At 41.2% G+C, this 19,089-nt stretch overlaps 1 protein-coding gene across 3 annotated transcripts in view; it reads left to right on the forward strand.

Annotated features, from left to right (window-relative positions):
* Window positions 1-19,089, forward strand: part of PTPRG (protein tyrosine phosphatase receptor type G) — a 750,651-nt gene that overhangs the window by 611,092 nt on the left and 120,470 nt on the right. For all 3 annotated transcript variants that reach the window (XM_033210299.1, XM_033210300.1, XM_033210301.1), the window contains one exon: window positions 10,454-10,646. In XM_033210299.1, the coding sequence (XP_033066190.1) occupies window positions 10,454-10,646 (193 nt within the window). The remainder of the gene's footprint in view (window positions 1-10,453; window positions 10,647-19,089) is intronic.

The raw sequence follows: 19,089 nt of genomic DNA on the forward strand, positions 1-19,089 counted from the left end.
ATGGGAAGGCATGATTTAGGCTGAGCAGTAAATGTGGGTAGGAACTGATGAATTGGAGATAGGATTGAGGCAATGTCAGAGGTAGGGGAACCATCCGGGGAATGAGAGGTCTTTAAATCACCTCATGAGGTCTGAATGTATGGTTGAGGATGATTCTTAGAAGGGACATGTTAGTTGTGCAAAATTCAGCATGGATTGAATTAACAAAAGTGTCAAATTTCTTCTGTATTATTCCTGAAAATAGAGCCCAGAAAAATGGATAGGATTTGTAAGAAAGTGGATTTGAGCCATTAACCAGGACTTTCCAAAATTGAAAGGTACTTAGGATGTCTTTCATGGAAATGACCACCTCCACCAGTCTGATTGTTCTAGTACCAGTTGACCTTCTGGGGCTTAGGTCAAGTATTCCAGTAGGTGGATCTGAATAGACATTGACCAACCAACTACTTGGCTGGCCTTGGGTCACATGTCCATCTTTGAATGAGCCACCAGAGGTGCCAGATAGCCTCCTGAAACATCCAGTGTTACCTCTCAGTGGGTAAATGGGGCAGGTTCCCTGGAAGAAGGTAAGGGCAATAGAGACACTACTCCCCTAACCAAGTTAGGTCGTGTAAGGCCAGGCTGAACAAATTTATTTGGCCTCACTGCTGTTTTGGCAATCATTTTACTTTCAGATATTTTTTCCTTTTAATCTGACCCTGACAATAAAGAAAGGACTGGTGATTTGATTTCAGAACAGGATCTGCCAGCCTTAAGGAGATAATGAAATAAGAAATGAGTTTTCTTCCTAATGGTGATGCCAACATTGTTTCATTAAAAAAATAATAATAAAGGTACAGCCCAAATATTTATATATGCAGGATTGACGGAAGGGACTTTTTTTTCAAGCTCCTTTTCTGTCAATTAATAAATACTTCTGTCTTGAAAGATTGAAAGATTTGCAGCTGGGCTCAGTGGCTCGTGCCTATAATCTCAGCACTTTGGGAGGGTGAAGCAGGAAGAACCCTTGAGCCCAGCAGTTCGAGACCAGCCTGGGCAACGTGGCAAGACCCCCATCTCTACAAAAAAAAAAAAAATTAAAAATTATCCAGGCATGGTGGCACATGTCTGGTGATCCCAGCTGCTTGGGAGGCTGAGGTGGGAGGATCACTTGAGCCTAGGAGGTCAAGGCTGCAGTGAACTGGGATCGCACCACTGCGCGCCAGTGTGGATGACAGAGTGAGACTCTGTCTCAGAAAAAAAAAAAGAGAGAGACAAAGGTTTGAGATAATGAAGTTAAGAAATACTGATTTGGCTACTTTTCATGTAGAATTCCATGTAAGGAGAGGCAGAGAGTCGCTGATTAGCTGGAGAGAAATAAGACCATTAACATATGCTGGGTTTCATTACAGCTCCAGATTTGAAACAAAAGACAGAGTTTGGGGCTTGGATGTTTTGCCAAGTATTTGTCTTTTAGAAGCATTTTGATCGTTTTTGTAACTGGGGCTCTGAGAAAGTGCTTTTTAAATATCTGCTCACTATTCCACTCTCTGCCACCCATACGCTCAAAGAGAAGAAATAATGTAAGATCTGTGTTTGCCTTCCAATATATAACTTCTCTCTAGGTATTGTGTTTCAGGGAAACAGAAAAGAAATTAATCATATTTGCTTTCCAGGTTCTTTACTACAAACCATCTTAAGATAATACTTTACTTTTATCAGACACTGCTTCATGTGTCCCTCTCTCTCTCCCAAGGGAGGAAAACAGCTCATATTCATGTGGCCAAACTGGATCCTTGCTGGCTGGCTTTGTGGAGGTCACAGCTGTGTCAGCCCTTGGAAAAGAAAGCATTCACCATCCAAGTATTATCGCTTCAGACCTTCCCACCCTGACCCTGCCAACATTCTTTCTGAAGTTAGCACAGAATGTTCATTTCAGAAAGGCGAACAGCCAATTCGGAAAAGCCAAGTAGTCAGGAATTCCATGTCTGCCTCTGACAGAAAGAAAACATTCCTAGTCCCTCATTCTTCTACTTCTCTACAGTCTCTGTATTCTCTCTTTTCTTCCCTCTCATCCAGCATGGGTGCCTGCACTCGAGTAAAATTTGAGGATATTCACCATAAAATATAACGGTTAGCACAAAGTGTTGACTTGTATGATGTGGATTTCTTTGAAGCCTTTCAGAGCACATGCAGGCAAACACTAATCTTTCCTCTTTTGTTCCCTTTTGTGATTCTAGTTGGGCATTCAAATCAGCCTTGCCAGCCAGCGCACTTGTACCTCTGGCTTGTGTAATAATCTAGATTAAAATACAGCATTGCTAACCAAACCTTACCTTGACTTGGGATTCCCCACGTAGTCAGCATGGCTTACGTGGCCCCTCTAAACATCTTCTGAAAATATCAGGCCGAAATCATGCCACCCAAACAAAATGGGTCACCCCAACAAAATGGCAGCACTCTCGGCCCTTGTGTGGGATGTCAGAGGAGCCAGACAACACATGGAGATGGCTACAGGCAACGTGTCCATAATCAGTCATAGAAGATGATTAGCTTTCAGTGCAGTTAACTAGGATTTGTTTTCTTCTAGAATAGTGCTTCTCAGATGATGGTTCTTTGCCCATAGGCAACTAACCCAACCTTTCCTTTCCAGGACTATTTGCATCTTGTTGGTTAAAATAAGGCATTGCCTATGATTTTCCCCAGCATGAATTTTACTTAAGTGCTTGTAGGGGGTGCTATCAAAAAGGCAATAAGTAAGTGTGACTGCGTCTACTTTGTTTACCTTTAGATGTGTGATTTTTTTTTTTCCTGATGGTAAACTGGAATAGACAGAAAAGGTTTAATTGCATGACCCTTTTTTAACCAAAGATATCTGTCAGAAAGAGTAGAGCAGCTCTTTGAAGTTAAGACTGTGTGCTTTGGAGGCGAACTGCCTGGGTTCCATTTATGACTTTGTTCTTCGGCCAGATTACTCAAGTACTCTACTATTTGGTGCCTCGGTTTTCTCATCTGTAACATGACGATAATAACCCCCACCTCATGGAGTCACAATAAAGATTAAATGATGGAATATGTATAAAATGCTTAGACTAGGACCTGGCATCACAGGAAGTGCTTGGGAGATATTAGGCGTCTTTGTTGTTGTTGTTGTTGCGGTATTAAATGATCACCAAACCTCTAAAGCAGGACTGCCTGGTAGAAGGAAAACCACATCATTTAAAATGTTGTAGTAATCATGTTAAAAAATGTAAAGAGAAACAAGTGAAATTAATTTTAATAGTATAGTTTATTTAATCGAATATGTATCCAAAATATTATCACTGCAAATGGAGGGCTAGCCATATTTCTAATGGAATAGCCACATGTGGCTACTGGCTGTCACAGCTGTAAGGTTTATCTTAAGGCCATGACAACTGGTGAGTCACTTAATTCAGAACGTTTCTATTTCAACACATGACGTGCAGTGCATGTGAATGAAGGAGGTTTTTAAATGATGGGGTGAAGATGCCATCATTTTTTTTTTTTTTTTTTTTTTGAGACGGAGTCTCGCTCTGTCACCCGGACTGGAGTGCAGTGGCCGGATCTCAGCTCACTGCAAGCTCCGCCTCCCGGGTTCCCGCCATTCTCCTGCCTCAGCCTCCCGAGTAGCTGGGACTACAGGCGCCGCCACCTCGCCCGGCTAGTTTTTTGTATTTTATTTTTTAGTAGAGACGGGGTTTCACAGTGTTAGCCAGGATGGTCTCGATCTCCTGACCTCGTGATCCGCCCGTCTCGGCCTCCCAAAGTGCTGGGATTACAGGCTTGAGCCACCGCGCCCGGCCGAAGATGCCATCATTAATCCAAAAGAGATGGCTTTCTTTGTTAATTATGGTTAAGTCCTTTTCTTTCTATAAAGCCCTTTCTATAATCACCTTCATGCAAAACTGACTGTAGCCGCAGGAGGGGCATGGCCCTGCATTTAGCTAGCTGTTCTTAGATTTTATGTTTGCAGCTGTGGTTCAGTAAGTAAAATTTTGGATGCTCCAGGCTACTGGGAATTTAATATTCCATTATCATTGTCTTGTTTAATAATGAGGCAACAAATAGGACCTGCCCTGTCATACCTCAAATGTATGGTGAAGCTAAAATAATCTCCATGACCTTAGGTGAGATTTTTCCAGTTCCCAGTTAGTATCCTTGGTTTCCTTACTGTGCTAATAATGAATTCTGGTTTTGTTTAATTGCCATTATATGCCCATCCCTTAAACTGTTGTGCATATCAGCCTTTTAATGGCTCATAATTATATTACTTTTGGTTTTCTCTCACTTCTCCCTTTCATCCACAATGATGCCCTGCCCAAGTCTTGTGGACAGGAGCTCTTGCTACACAAGAATGGCATGAATAGATTTCAACTTGCCTTTGATTCAAACCGACAGATTAAAAACTAATTATTCTCTGTAATACTTTTATAATAAAAACTAAGTTGAAATGATTTATATACACTTCCAGCCAACACATTTGCAATTCAAGGTTAAAATTGTTCTTGAAACGGCACCAGTTAAACTGCAATTACAAATCCCCAAGCAGGGATAAAAGAAAGAAATGTTTTACACATTCACTTCAAAAGTTTAAGAGTCAATTTAATATTATAGAAATAAAAACTTTCACTTATTTTTACTAAATGATAAAATTAGTTGTATTAAAGTCGAGATAATTCCAAGTGTGTTTATTACCCTACTGTGGCAGGATCAGCCAAGAAAAGTGAGGGCTTTGGGAGGTGGACAGGATTTTCTCCTTGGGCCTGCTATCTTGTTCATGCCTCCCCGTTCTTTCTGTGTTGGGCCATTGGCAGTTTCTATTCAGAGTGCAAAAGGGTGAAGATAGATAGATTTATGTTGCTGATGCAGGGTGCCCTGTGTGGAACTGGCTTTGGGGTTAGCTAAAGGGAATTGTTTCAGGACTTCTAAAACTGCATCCATTTCTCCACTGCAGTGTGACTCTTTCAGTGGATAATGTTTTTTTTTTTTTTTTTTTTTTTTTTTGAGACGGAGTCTCGCTCTGTCGCCCAGGCTGGAGTGCAGTGGCCGGATCTCAGCTCACTGCAAGCTCCGCCTCCCGGGTTTATGCCATTCTCCTGCCTCAGCCTCCCGAGTAGCTGGGATTACAGGCGCCCGCCACCCTCGCCCGGCTAGTTTTTTGTATTTTTTAGTAGAGACGGGGTTTCACCGTGTTAGCCAGGATGGTCTCGATCTCCTGACCTTGTGATCCACCCGTCTTGGCCTCCCAAAGTGCTAGGATTACAGGCTTGAGCCACCACGCCCGGCCACAGTGGATAATGTTAAGGCCTCTTATGCCTGTGGCATGAAGTAGCTGAGAGCATACAAAATAGAGTCAAACAGACCTGCTATTCTAAGCCTCATTTCACCTCTTGGTTCCCGTGCCTGCATTAGTCCATTTTCACATTGCTGTAAAGAACTACCTGAGACTGGGTAATTTATTAGAAAAGAGGTTTAATTGGCCATACAGGAGTCATGACTGGGAAGCCTCAGGAAACTTACAGTCGTGGCAGACGGGAAGCAGGCGTGCATTACATGGCTGGAGAAGGAAGAACAGAGAGAAAGGGGAGGTGCTACACAATTTTAAATAACCAGATCTTGTGAGAACTAACTCACTGTCATGGGAACAGCAAGGGGGAATTCCACCCCCATGATCCAATCACCTCCCGCCAGGCCCCTCCTCCAGCATTGAGGATTACAATTGCATATGAGATTTAGGTGGGGACACAGATCCAAACCATATCAGTGACCTTGGGCAAGTTACTCAATACCTCTAAGCCCAATTTCCTTACTAGTCAGTAACATTAATACTAATACTGCTATTAATCGTTATACTACCAGCAGCCTCATGGGATTTCTGTGGATTAAGTGAGAGAAAGCACATACCAGTCTCAGCACAATGCCTTGTGTGTAATAAGCACCCAGTAAATATTGCCTGCTAGTGTTCATGATATAAGAGTGTTCTTGTAATGCTACTTTAATGTCGTTACTTTAAGCTAAAAAGAAGTTGGAAACCAAAATAATGTCTGTAAAGTACTTAAAGAAGTACCTGGCATGTAGTAGGTTTGATAAATACAAGAGGGATAAGGAAGGGAAGGTTGATAGAGCATTTTACAGTTGTCATAAGCTTAGAGTACAATTGTAGTTACCACAGTCCTCATAAAATAATAATCATAGTAGTGATAGTACTTACCGAGCACCTGCTGTGTGCCATGAATTATTCCAAATACTTTAGATATCACAACTCGTTGAATAGTTACAAAAACCACAAGAAGGAAGTAGTGCTGTTTCCTCCATTGTACAAATAAAGACACTGAGGCACAGAAAGATTAAATAATTTGACCAAGGTCACACATTTAGCAAGTAGGGTTTAAAAACAGGATTTTGTACCCAGGTTAGCAGGGGTAAGGGTTTTGAATTTGGAGAATTAGGCATAGGCCAGATCAAAAGGGCCCCACCATTAAGGATGGGAGGCTGTCAAAAAGTATTGAACAGAGGCATGACGTGATCTCATATATATTTTTCAAGGATCACTGTTTAGCTGTTAACCAGATCTAGAAAAGTAGAACAAATTACGCACCAAACATATGGACCAGTCAAAGGCCCAGAAAGACACAACATTGTCTGTATGGTTTGTTCTATGGCTCCAGCATGACTTCCATGTTGCACAACTCTAGGGGACACTTTCTCATGGTGGGCTTATGGCACCTTTTGGAATCAAACAAAGTGGAGGTCCAAGGCAAGGGTTGGGGTCCAGAGACAAACTGAAGTTGCCGTGTAATGATGTATCAGTAGATTTCATCACAGCCCACTTGCCAAAGTGAGAAATGTAGACTCCTCTCACCAATCCAAGACTCCTGGAGGTTTTTAACTCATTGGCCAAGCATGCCAGTTACCAAAGAGACAGGCCACTGGCAAATTTCATTTAACTTAGAAAAATGACAGGGTTTTAGTGAATGCCGCCAACCCACGGAAGGACATTTGATCAGTGTGCTAAGCTTGTGCTGCTTTCCCTCTTTTGTATGACTGTCAAGAGCAACTGTGATCCAGTTGACAATATAATATCGTTCAGGTCATCAGTTCACTCCCAGAACCATCACATCCTTTCTTCAAAATCTTGGGGCAAGTTAAGTTAATAACAAGGAAGCTGCCATGCTTTTAAACCATAGCATGTCATTAAGCTGTAAGAGCAATTTAAGTGAAAGCATTTTTGTGTTAAATTCAGAACCTGCCTCATTTTTAGAGTTATGTGGCTTGTTCTTTCCGGAGGCTTCAGAAATAAACTTTTTAGGAGAATTTAATGCTGGCTATGAAAGAAGCAAGTATTCTATAGAATAAACAAACTTCAGAGTCGTATTGCTGAGACAGTTTTCCAGGCCATTCTTTTCTGGCATCTCAGAGATTAAACTATTTTGGGACAGATGGCTGTCTCTTCCGGAAAATTTCCGGTCTAATTCACGATGTATGGCAGCCCAGTCCGTTTCTCTAAAAAGTCATCCTGAAAGTTAAGGAATGTCTCTCTCTATTAAACTCACGTCTCTAAGCCTTTAATTTAAGCCAATTTCCTTTTATTTGGACTTCTCTGGACACGGAGAAGAGCTGGTCAGCTTCTTCCACATATGAGGGGCTTTATGAAATTACTCCTTACTCACCTTTTCTTCAGGCTAAACAGTTCCACTTCCTTTAACCTTTCCTCACAGGATTTATTCTCCATCTTTTTAATCATTTTGATTGGTCTTTTTCTGGGCTGTCTCCAGAGGGTCTTTGTTAATACTTCTCATATAATTTTAAGAAGTTATTTTCTCTGAGAAAATCAGAAACCTGCTCTCACATTTGATGCATTCAGTTCAGACTTTGATAGTCCTATCAAGAGAGTTCATGTCACGAGGTGGAGGTGATTTTTCAACATCTTTAGTTGTCTTCATTTGAGTGACTCACATTTGGACAAAGTAATCAATCCAATTTTCCCAATTTTTCTGTCATGTCTTGCCTTTCCTTTGCTGTAAATAAAGAAGGAATAGCAGAAAGAATGGGAAGGCAGGCAGATTCTACCTAGAGACACTATGAGTTTTTATGAGAAGGTAAAGGAACTCACAGAGAATTGAAGTAATACAAGAGTAATAGGCTGCTTTGGCTTTTAGGCTGGTCGTGAATCCATCCTGGTTCTATGTAAAAGGCAGAAAAAATTCCATAGTTTACTATCATTTTACATAAGCTGTGGAATTGGAGGGGAGGTAGAATGATAGGTGAATTCATATACTTAAATGATTTTTGCATGGCTAATATCACTACCTCAATTCATCGCTTTCTCATGCAAAGAGAGGGCAGACTGTTTGGAAGCAGGTCATTTTCTGTGTCATTCTCTGAGGCTGTTTGAGAAATAGTGGGGGTTAGTTCCAGGCTTCAGGATGACCACCTAGAATTTGCCGAAACCCAGATAGTGATTCCCCTTTTTTATTTTCCACATTAGTGTTAACTGCCTTCTGGTTCCCTGAAGCCTAGACAGTGCATGGAGAGCATCTTTCTAGCACCATTCGGCCATGTCTCCTGCAGAAAGCAGTCTTATTTGGCACCGGAGGATCCAGATGGGCCAGAAACAGTTCATTCAGCTTTTCTCTTCATTCTATTTTCTTCTCCTATTAGTATTTTTGGTGGCTGCATATTTCAAATTACAGTTTTTTGTTTTTGGTTTTGTTTTTCGGTGACAAGAATAACTTTGTGTCCTGTTGAGGACAAGTCTCTGTCACTCAGTCGCTATTCCATTCCTCATATGTAATAGAATTACCTTTTTTAGTTTTTAAAAAAAGTTATTATTTTTTTGAGACAGAGTCTCATTCCATCACCTAGGCTGGAGTGCAGTGGCACAATCTCTGCTCACTGCAGCCTCCACCTCCCAGGTTCAAGCAATTCTTGTGCCTCAGCCTCCCGAGTAGCTGGAATTACAGGCATGCACCATTATGCCTGGCTAATTTTTGTATTTTTAGTAGAGACAGGGTTTCACCATGTTGGCCAGGCTGGTGTTGAACTCCTGACCTCAAGTGATCCATCCACCTTGGCCTCCCAAAGGGCTGGGATTTCAGGCATGAACCACTGGGCCTGGCCAGAATTGCTGTTTTTGATGATCACAATGTTGAAGGCCACACACACACACAAAAATCCCTTTTTTGTTTTTGAGACAGAGTGTTACTCTGTCACCCAGGCTGGAGGGCAGTGGGGCAATCATAGCGCACTGCAGCCTGCAAGTCCCAGCCTCAAGCAACCCTCTCACCTCAGCCTCCCAAGAAACTGTGATTGCAGGCATGCACCACCATGCCCAGCTGATTTTTGTATTTTTTTGTATAGGCAGGGTCTCATTGTCCCAGCTACTCTTGAACTCCTGGGTTCAAGCGATCTTCCACCTCAGCCTCCCAAAGTGTTGGAACTATAGGCATCAGTCACCACACTTGGCCCAAAGAATCTCTTTTGATAATAGATATATGATTTGGGCACCCTGATTTTTTTCTTTTACTTTCCATAAAAGTTAGATTGGCAGTCTTGTAAGTGATGTTTCTTAATAATATTAATAATAATGATAGCAGCTAACCTTAATTGAGGACTTAACTGTGTACTAAGCACTTTACATATATTTTAATACTTCTAACAACTTTATAAGGTAAGTATTATTACGTGTTTTACAGTTGTGGATACTTGAGTTACAGGAAACTTAAACAGTTTGTCTCTGATTACCCATCTGGTAAATGTTGAACTTAGGCAGTTTGACTTGCAAGTCACACATTTAGTGACTTGGTGACTTTGCCAAACTTGATCACTAGTATGTCGGAAGATGCCAAGAATTAAATCCCTAATATTTATGAAGCTCTTATGATATGCTAGGAACTGGTTTAAGCGCTGTACTTGGATTAAATATTTTGTCAGCACTTAATGTTGACAAAAATCCTTTTGGGTAAATATTGTTATGATTATCACCATTTTATTGAGGAAAAATGGTGGCTCAGGTTAAGCAGCTTGTTCAGGTCACAGAGTGGGTAGGCGATGGAGTTAGTATTCATACCCAGGCAGTCTGGCTCCGGGACATAACAGTATCACCGTGACCCTATGCTTCTTCCTAGAATGCTAAAGGCCTTTCCAGCAGGGCACTGCAGAAAAACTGAGACTCTCTCATGGGAGGCACAAACTCAGAGTGTGGTACAGCCCTCAACTGAAGTGTTTTCCTGGTTAGTTGGCAGGACAGAAACCACAGCCAGATGAGCCTGTTGGCAGTGTTTCCAGAATGCAACCCAAGTCCTGCTGGGTTTAGCAACCCTGGTATCGGGCACTTCCTACCATTTTGTGCTCTTATCACCTCCACCTGCTTTGGACCAAATCGGTTTTCTAATTGATGGTTTTTGTTTTGTTTTGTTTTGTTTTTTCCTCCCCTCTCTGGTTCTCCATTCAGCTTGAGGCTTTTTATTCCATCTTCACCACGGAGCAGCAAGACCATGTCAAGTCAGTGGAGTATCTGAGAAATAACTTTCGACCACAGCAGCGTCTGCATGACAGGGTGGTGTCCAAGTCCGCCGTCCGTGATGCCTGGAACCACGACATGACAGACTTCTTAGAAAACCCACTGGGGACAGAAGCCTCTAAAGGTATATTTGGATTAAGTGCCTTACCCAGAGGAAGATTCCTTATCATAAATTACGTTAAATTAAAAGGAATCCAAAGCCAGGCAGGAATTGAGACTTGGTGTTAAGTGCATATGTTTCTCTGCTAAAGGGAGCTTGTCTGGCTGAAAAATAGGAGCAGATGTGGGAATAACTTCTGTTAAATAGGTATGATAGAAATTGCCCTTTTGACCAATAATAGATAATTCTGTCTGCATTTCTGCCTGGTAGCTTCAAAACTTGTAGCAATGTCTAGAGAAAGCTTTTTGAAAGTGTCTTACTTTTTACGTGTTTCCCTGTTGATCAGGAGTTTATCTCTGAGTTCAGATATCAGTGAAACGGGAGAGTTCCCTGACCGTCCCCCCCGCCTTTGAAGGACATGCCCCCCCGACCTTTGAAGGACATGCAACAGGAACGTGGCTCATCTGTCCGGTCACCATTCGCTTCTCAGACACCTTATGGGAGGGGGAGCACACAGACGGGCAGGTACAGGAGCCAGGGCGAGTTCCTTGGGGCTGTGGCACTAGGGTTGTTGTCTGCGACTCCTGAAGCCCAAGTGGGCATGTGTTACAGCAGGCTCTTGCAGCCTTGCTGGCTGTGGACAGCTTAAGTGTTAACCAGCTCAGTGACCTCTTGGTACGCAGGTCCTTGTCCAGCGTCCAGGAAGAATCAGGTCGCACATGGACTTGAAGAATGAATGTGGGGGTTTTATTGAGTGGTGGAGGTGGCTCTCAGCAGGATGTATCAGGAGCTAGAAGGGGTATTGAGTGAGAAGATGATGGAGTTTGGCCATTTAGTGGCCAATCTCCTCTCTGATTGTCCCTTGACATTCAGATGCTCCTTCTCTTCTCCCTACCTTGCCGTTCTGCTGTTCTTCTCTCTTCTGTTAATTCCCCTTGTCTGCTTCTGGAGCCTGGGGTCTGGGGTTTATATGGGTACAGGATAGCGGGGTATGGTGGGCCAAAAGGCAACTTTTGGTCATGAAAACAGGAATGTCTGTTTTCACTTAGGGCCAAGGGTCTGTAGGCTTGAGGGTGGGACTTTTGCTGGGGAACTGCCCTCTTCTGGTGAGTATTTCTCTGTCTCCTGTCCATATCATCAGGACCTTTGAGTTGCTCCCAACACCCTAGTATGTAGCAGTCTTACTACCATCCACCCCAGGCAAGAACTCCCACACCAGCCTCACCCCCTACTGGAAATCACTTGCAAATTTTTCTAACCTTTATTCAGCAGTTTAACCCCCATATCTGATACGCATAAGTTTATCATTTTCAGGCATCTCAGTCTTTTCCATCTCTACTTCCTCATGTGAAGTGAATATGAATTTCTCTCCCAGGAAATTAGAATGTCTGGTTCTACCCTCACACCTCTCCTCTCAGGTGTAACACATAATTGTGTTACAGAGCTCCGGAAATGCTGAGGGGAGCAAGGCTGATCAAAGCCCTATTACTTGGAAGGGAGGAAGGAAAAAGAAGGAATTTTCTTCTGGTGCGAAAAGGGATATTTCCCAACCCATTGCTATCCTTCTTCAAAATTACGAGCTTGGGCAATAAAGGGAGAGCTTGTGTCATTTATCAACACTGGAAGTAGACTGGGCTATTGTTAGTGTCGTACGTTATTGTGGAAAGGTTTTCTTTTATTGAGTTCCCTCAACAAAAGGGAACAGTTTATTGGCATATGGACTTTGTAGGAACAGGGGGAGTGGGATTCTATTCCACAGGTAACTGCAGTGACATGCACTTTGATGATAATAATGAGCCCATTTTCTAGGCTCATGTTTCTGAAAAGGAGCTAAAAGAAGAGGAGAGGGAGTTTAAGAATGGGAGCATTTCCTTCCTGTCTGTGTGATTTTGTTTGAGGTTAGTGAGGAGAAGTGAGTCAGACCAGGTTCCCTGAGAAAGGCTTGAGATTCAAGTAATTTGGGGACAATAGATTGTCGAGGGCATCATTCTCTGGGAACAATGGGAGAATTAAGAAGCTCACAAACCTGTGAAATATCTTAGGTTGGGCTGCCATGGAAAACCTCACATGAACTAATTTTTTTTTTTAACCTAGCTAAAAAAAATAAAGAAAATAACCCAACTAGAAAGCTTTCTCCCAAGAGAACTTGACTGAGAAAAGCAGGTCTCCTGGGGATTTTGTGAGAGTTATATGCAGAGGACATGGATTGTGGGGGTGAGGAATTCATATCACAAGTGAGTGCACGATCTGGTAGCTCAGAACTACTGAGATGGTGACAGATAAGCTCTTTCCTGAAAAATGGGCCGAGCATATGATATATCAGCTGTACAGAGAAAATGCATGGCCTTTATTATCCAAGAAAGCTAGGGAAGATAATGGTTTCCATTGTGTTAAATTGTCGAAGTGGGCAGGATCTTCCACTGAACAGGCCTTCTCTGAATTTGACCACAACGACAGAACCATCCTTAAATATGGCAAATTCATTCATCATTCTACTAGGTTTATTTGAATTATCATATGCTCATCGCTGACTCTTTAAGACATGGGAGTATTAAAATGTTTTCTGATATTTTTAGAGCCAAAGAGAGAGCGGGATCTAGGTGCAGTCCTATTTGTGTGTTTAACATATTATTGGAGAGCTACATATACAGAAAAGTGCAGTACCTGTAACACGTGCACAGCTTGATGAATTTCCACAACCTGAGCACACCTGAGTAACAAGCACCCAGATCAAGAAACTCCCGTCTAGGATCTCAGGACTCCCTGCTCATTCCCCTTCCTAATCACTCTCTGTTCCCAAGGGTAACCTCTTCCAGAAATTCACTTTGCCTGTGTAATAAATTTCATAAAGATAGAATCATTCAGTATGTCCTCTTTTGTGTCTTGCTTCTGTTGCTCTACACTAATTTTAAGCATCCTCTCTGTTGTTGCCTGTACTTGTAGTTTGTTCTTCTGTATTGCTAAATCCCATTGTGTGATTATACCTGAATATATTTATCCATTTCAGTATACATGAATATGTAGATTATTTTCAAGTCTGGGTGATTACGAAAATTCTTGAACCTGCCTTTTAATGAATATGTGGACATATCTCTATTGGGCGTACACCCAGGAGTAAAATGGCAGCATCCTAGAGTACACATATTTTCAGGTTTGGTTAGAGACTGCCAAATAGCTTCCCAAAGTGATTGTATGTACCACTTTACACTTCTGCCAGCAGTTTAGGAAATTTTCCTATTTTTACAGCATTTTTTAAAGGCATAATTTACATACCATAATATACAGCTATGGTAAATGTATAATTTGATAATTTTAGTAAATTTATACTTGTGCAGCCATCACTGCAGTCCAGTTTTAGAACATTTTCATCACCACAGAAAGTTCCTTCCTGCCCATTTGCAGTCAATTATTTCTCCTGCCCTCAACCCCAGGCAACCTCAGGTCTGGTTTTGTCTTTCACTTGGTGGTAATGATTTTAACATTTATCCAGGTTTGACATGTATCAGTAGGTCATTTTTTTGTATTGCTGAATAGTGTCCCTATTTTTTTAAATAACAGCTTCATTGAGATTGAATTCACATACCATGAAATTCATTCTTTAAAGCGTACACATCAGTAGTTTTTACTGTAGTCACAAAGTCATGCAACCATTTCTACCATTTATTTCTGGAACATTTTCATCACCCCAAAAGAAACTCCATCTATAGCAACCACTCCCATTCTCCTTCTCTTCTTCTGCTCTGTATCTCCCTCTCTCTAGGGCTAGGCAACCACTAACGTACCTTTTGTCTCTATGAATTCGTCTATTATGTAAATGGATCATATATGACTTTTTTCACTTAGCCTAATACTTTCAAGGTTCATCTGTATTGGGGGGGGTACATATTCAGAATTTAATTCTATTTTATGGCCAAGTAATATAGCACATAATATGTGGAGGTGCCATATTTTGTTTATCCATTTATCAATTAATGGACATTGAGTTTCTTCCGCCTGTTGGCTGTTATGAATAATGCTTTTGTGAACATCCGTATCCAAGTTGTTGTGTAAATATACATTTTCAAGTCTTTTAGATGTAAACCTAGGAATAGCATTGTTGGGTCATATGGTAACTTTCTGTTTATGATTTTGAGGAACTATCAAACTATTTTCCAAAGTGGTGGCATCAGTTTACATTCCCATCAACAGTGTATGAGCATTTCAATTTCTCCATGCCATCACCAACACTTGTTACTGTGCATCTCTTTTATTTTCACCAACCTAGTGAATATGAGGTTGTATCTCTTTATAGTTCTGATTTCCATCTCCCTAATGACTGATGATGTCCCTGTTTGTTTTTAAATGCACATGTCATGGAACCAGAGCCCACATGACCAAATGTTCCTCCTTTTTTTTCCCTAACAAGACTCAGGTAACACAGCGGCACTATAGGCCAAAAGATGGCCTACACATCATCAGACAGCCTGGAAGACTTAGATTATTGACCTTAGAGATGTTAGCAGGAAAGAGCCAAAGCACAGAACAAGTCCTTTTCCTTCCTCTACTCTTCTGTGAAAAACAGTTTTAAAAAGAGAAGGAGTGGTATTCTGTAATTGTCAGGTAATTCAAAAACAACAAAGCCTGCCTAATTGGTATTCTCTATCTGATAATTATTGGAAGCTTTCAATGCCCAGGAAAGCTATGATGTTTTATGCATTTATCAGGCTGTTGTCATGGAAGAAGGAAAAATAAATTAATTACATAAGGCAGGAGTCATTTACCTTTTTTGGTTGAGGGCCAGATAGTAAATGTTTTTGGCTTTGTGGGCCATATGGTCTCTGTTGAATCCTGGGTATTTGTGGGACATTGGTTCCAGGACCCCTACAGACACCAATATCCTTGGATGCTCAACTCCCTTATATAAAATGGTGTTGTATTTGCACATAACCTAAACACATCCTCCAGTATACTTTAAAATATTTCTAGAGTACTTATAATATTAATGCAATGTAAATGCCATTTAAATAGTTGTTTACTGGTTTTTATTTGTACTGTTTTTTATTGTTATATTTCTGGGTTTTATTGTTTTTTTTTTCCTTCCAAATATTTTTGATCTGTGGTTGGTTGAACCCATGCATGCAGAACCCGTGGATATAAGTGCTGAGTGTACTCAATTCTACCAGTATAGCAGGAAGGCACCTGCAGATGATATGTAAATGAGTGTAGAAAATGTCTTGCAGTAAACCTTTATTTACAAAAAAAGATGGCAGACCAGAGCTGGCCTTGGGACTGTAGTTTACTAACCCCCACTTTAGGGAGTAGCTTAAACTGAGTTGGAGAAACCTAAACTGGTTAATCATAGACTTGTTGTAAGATACATATTTTCTGTCTTCAAGATACTGTGAATGTGTTGGATCTGTGTTTCCATTCCACTGAAAGACCCTAGGACCAACCAGAGATTCATTAACTTGGTAACCGCCCACTTACAAATTCACTTTAACACCCAGTCACCTTTCACATCAGAGGGATAACCAGAGCCTCAATTGACTGAATATAGCTCTCCTCCTCCCCTGTTCCCCTGGCTATGATTTTGAACTTGAGGCAGCCAGTGGTGGGGGCCTGTGTTCATGCACTCATATTTTGTCAAGATGATTGGACATCCTGGAATAGAGAATACAGAATCCAGCCTTTCAGTGCCAAGCACAAGAGGCAGGGCCCCTTAAGAAAGGAATGGGGGGAAAGTCATCTTAATATTGTATTGTTGCTGAAGAAAGACTGCTATATGGATGTCGTCGATAAAAAATAATAAAGCTTCAGTTCCAGTAAATGGAAACAATATTTAGGCTCGGTGGATTCTTCAAGGGACATGCGATTTGCCTCTCTGCCCTTTGTCAGTAAATAACTTGGACAGACTTTAGGATTTAATGGGCTGTCATTTCAGTTATTCTGCAACACATCCTGGGCACATGGGAGAGCATTCAGTGATTAAGTGCTGAATACTGTCTATTGTGAAGACTTTTGGAACAGTGAACAGAGAAAAATAACTTTCCTTCCAACAACATGAAACATATGGTTTATTAATTTAACCAAACCTGTTCAAACCACAGTGGAATCAAAACCACTTGATCTGATAATTTGATTTGATGGCTTAATTAAAATGACACTGTATAATGTAATAAAAGCAAAGGAAATGGAGAGGACACCGGACTGCGTGCTTACCCTCTGGGCTCCTAAGCCAATGTCGTGTTTTTTTGGTGAATGTTTTTTTGCCTCTGCTGATGGAGGGATCTCTTTTTTAGCTATGTTTTCAATGCAAACATTGCTTCCTGTTTTGGTTAAAAGCAGTTTTAAAGGACATATACCACTGCGCAAGGAAGCCTGAGTAACTAGCCTATTTAAAATCAGTACATTGAGAAAGAGGGTCACATTTTCTATCCAAATTAGCAAACAAAGAAGTAAATCCATGATTGCTTTAAAAAAGAGTTTGACAGTGAAATCATGGTTTTCTGCTATTTTGGGAGAAAATATTAATGTTGTTCTATTTTCAGTTGAATCATTTCTACTCACCAGATTAATGAGCTTAAATTACTTATCTTATTAAAAGAAGCTCTGATATGAACACTTAATGCCCTTGCAGGCAGCTGGCCTCCCAGAAACTCTTCCAGAAAGTTATCTTGTTACAGCCAGAAACTTTTAGCATAGGAAAGTGTTAAGAAAAACACATTTTTCATGCAGCTCCTGTGGAGAGTTTTGAACCCTCTTCTTTCAAAAATAATTTTCAATTGTCATTCTTTTTTAACCTTGAGTGTTTAAGAAAGAAGACAAAAAAAGCAGGTCTGTTTCAAGACCCTTGGAACATCCTAGACTCTCATATTTTGAAGATCCTGCCATGTTATATCCAACGTTTTTAAATGCTCAGACATTTCATGATTACTCTTAGTTTATGTAAATATATGAGTTCGTGTTAAGTTGCATTTGATTGGTTGACATAATGTTGATATTTTATAGACTTTTAATGTAGCATTAAATATTTTGTTTCAATTGTTATAGCTAGTAAATGTCTTTTCATATGTCAGACATTTTTGTCCAGCTTTGAAAAGCTCATTGACTCTAAGAGTGGTGCCTGAAATACCCGTGGTTAGAAAGGCAAGCAAGAGAGCCGGGTGCTGTGGCACACGCCAGTAGTCCCAGCTTCTTGGGAGGCAGAGGCAAGCGGATCACTTGAGCCCAGGAGTTTGAGGCCAGCCTGGGCAATATAGTAAGCCTACATCTCTTAAAAATAAAAGAAACAGAAAGTCTGGGAAGAGGTTTTTGTGCACCAGATGCTATGCTATCGTTTTCTATTCATAGTTGTTTTATTTAATCCTCAAAACAACCTCTGCCAGGATTCGCTTTTCATCCATTAAATATTTATTGACCATCTACTATGAACAAGTTCTAGGCACTAGAAGTAAAGTTGAACAAGGGTTGGTCCGTCATCATGGAGTGTACATTCTAGAAGGGAGAAATAAATAAACACGTCCACTGATGATAGGCTTCAATGTTGTCCCAAAGGGAATCAAATCAAGTCATGCGCTAAGAGTGGTGGAGTGTGGTGAGGTCGTGGTGGGGAGCCTGTCTTGGGATAAGGCAGGTGAGGACACAGAGCCAGCCCTGTAGAGATCTGGAGAAGCAGGTCATTTGCAAGGGCCCTGAAGCATGGGATCCAACCCAGAGCAAGGTAAACAAAGAGGAAGCAAGATCAGAGAGAAGAGGCTGGAGAAGTAGGCAAGAGCAACTCTGACAAGACTTCTTTTGGTAGAGTTAAGATTGTTAGGAGTTAAGATCTTACAGCAATGGGAAGCCTCTGCAGGGTTTTAAACAGGACTCTGGAATAATCACAACAGTCTATACACTTATCACTCTGGCTGTTGTGTGAATAATGCTTGCAGAGGACTTGCATTGGAGTCTGCAGGACCTGCAAGAGACTGATAGAAATATCGCAGGTTGGATGAGGATGATCATAGTAAAGGTATAAGTGATCATTAGGGATGGACTTTGGAGGAGAACTTTGGGGATTTACTAACAGTTTGGATGGAGGGATGGGTAGGGTGAACAAAGAGAGAAATGTAGTAGTATTGTTTCTCTTTGACAAGTGAGGGGTCTAACGTTCAGAGAGGGTAAGTGAATCATTCAAAGCCTCTCAGCCAGGAAGTGGTAGACCTCAGATGTGAACCAAGATCCTCTTATGTCCACACGCAGTGTTCTTTCCATCGTCCAAGGACTGCCATCTTCCACAAGAACCTGCAAGTGGTGCCTCTGTGTTCTGGATGTCATCAGGTGACTTGAACAACACAGCTTATTACTCCTTCCCTGAATGAAAGAACTTTAAAACTAAACATACTTGTGGGAATCGGGTGCTCTTACTTTCCTGAAAGTAATCACTGGGCTCAGTCTTTATCTGCTTGGCTTTTATCTATTTTGTCAGGTTATCTTGGGTGCTCAGCGC

Source organism: Trachypithecus francoisi, unplaced genomic scaffold (assembly GCF_009764315.1).
Source record: "Trachypithecus francoisi isolate TF-2019V2 unplaced genomic scaffold, Tfra_2.0 Lachesis_group0, whole genome shotgun sequence".
NCBI classification, from domain to species: Eukaryota; Metazoa; Chordata; class Mammalia; order Primates; family Cercopithecidae; genus Trachypithecus; species Trachypithecus francoisi.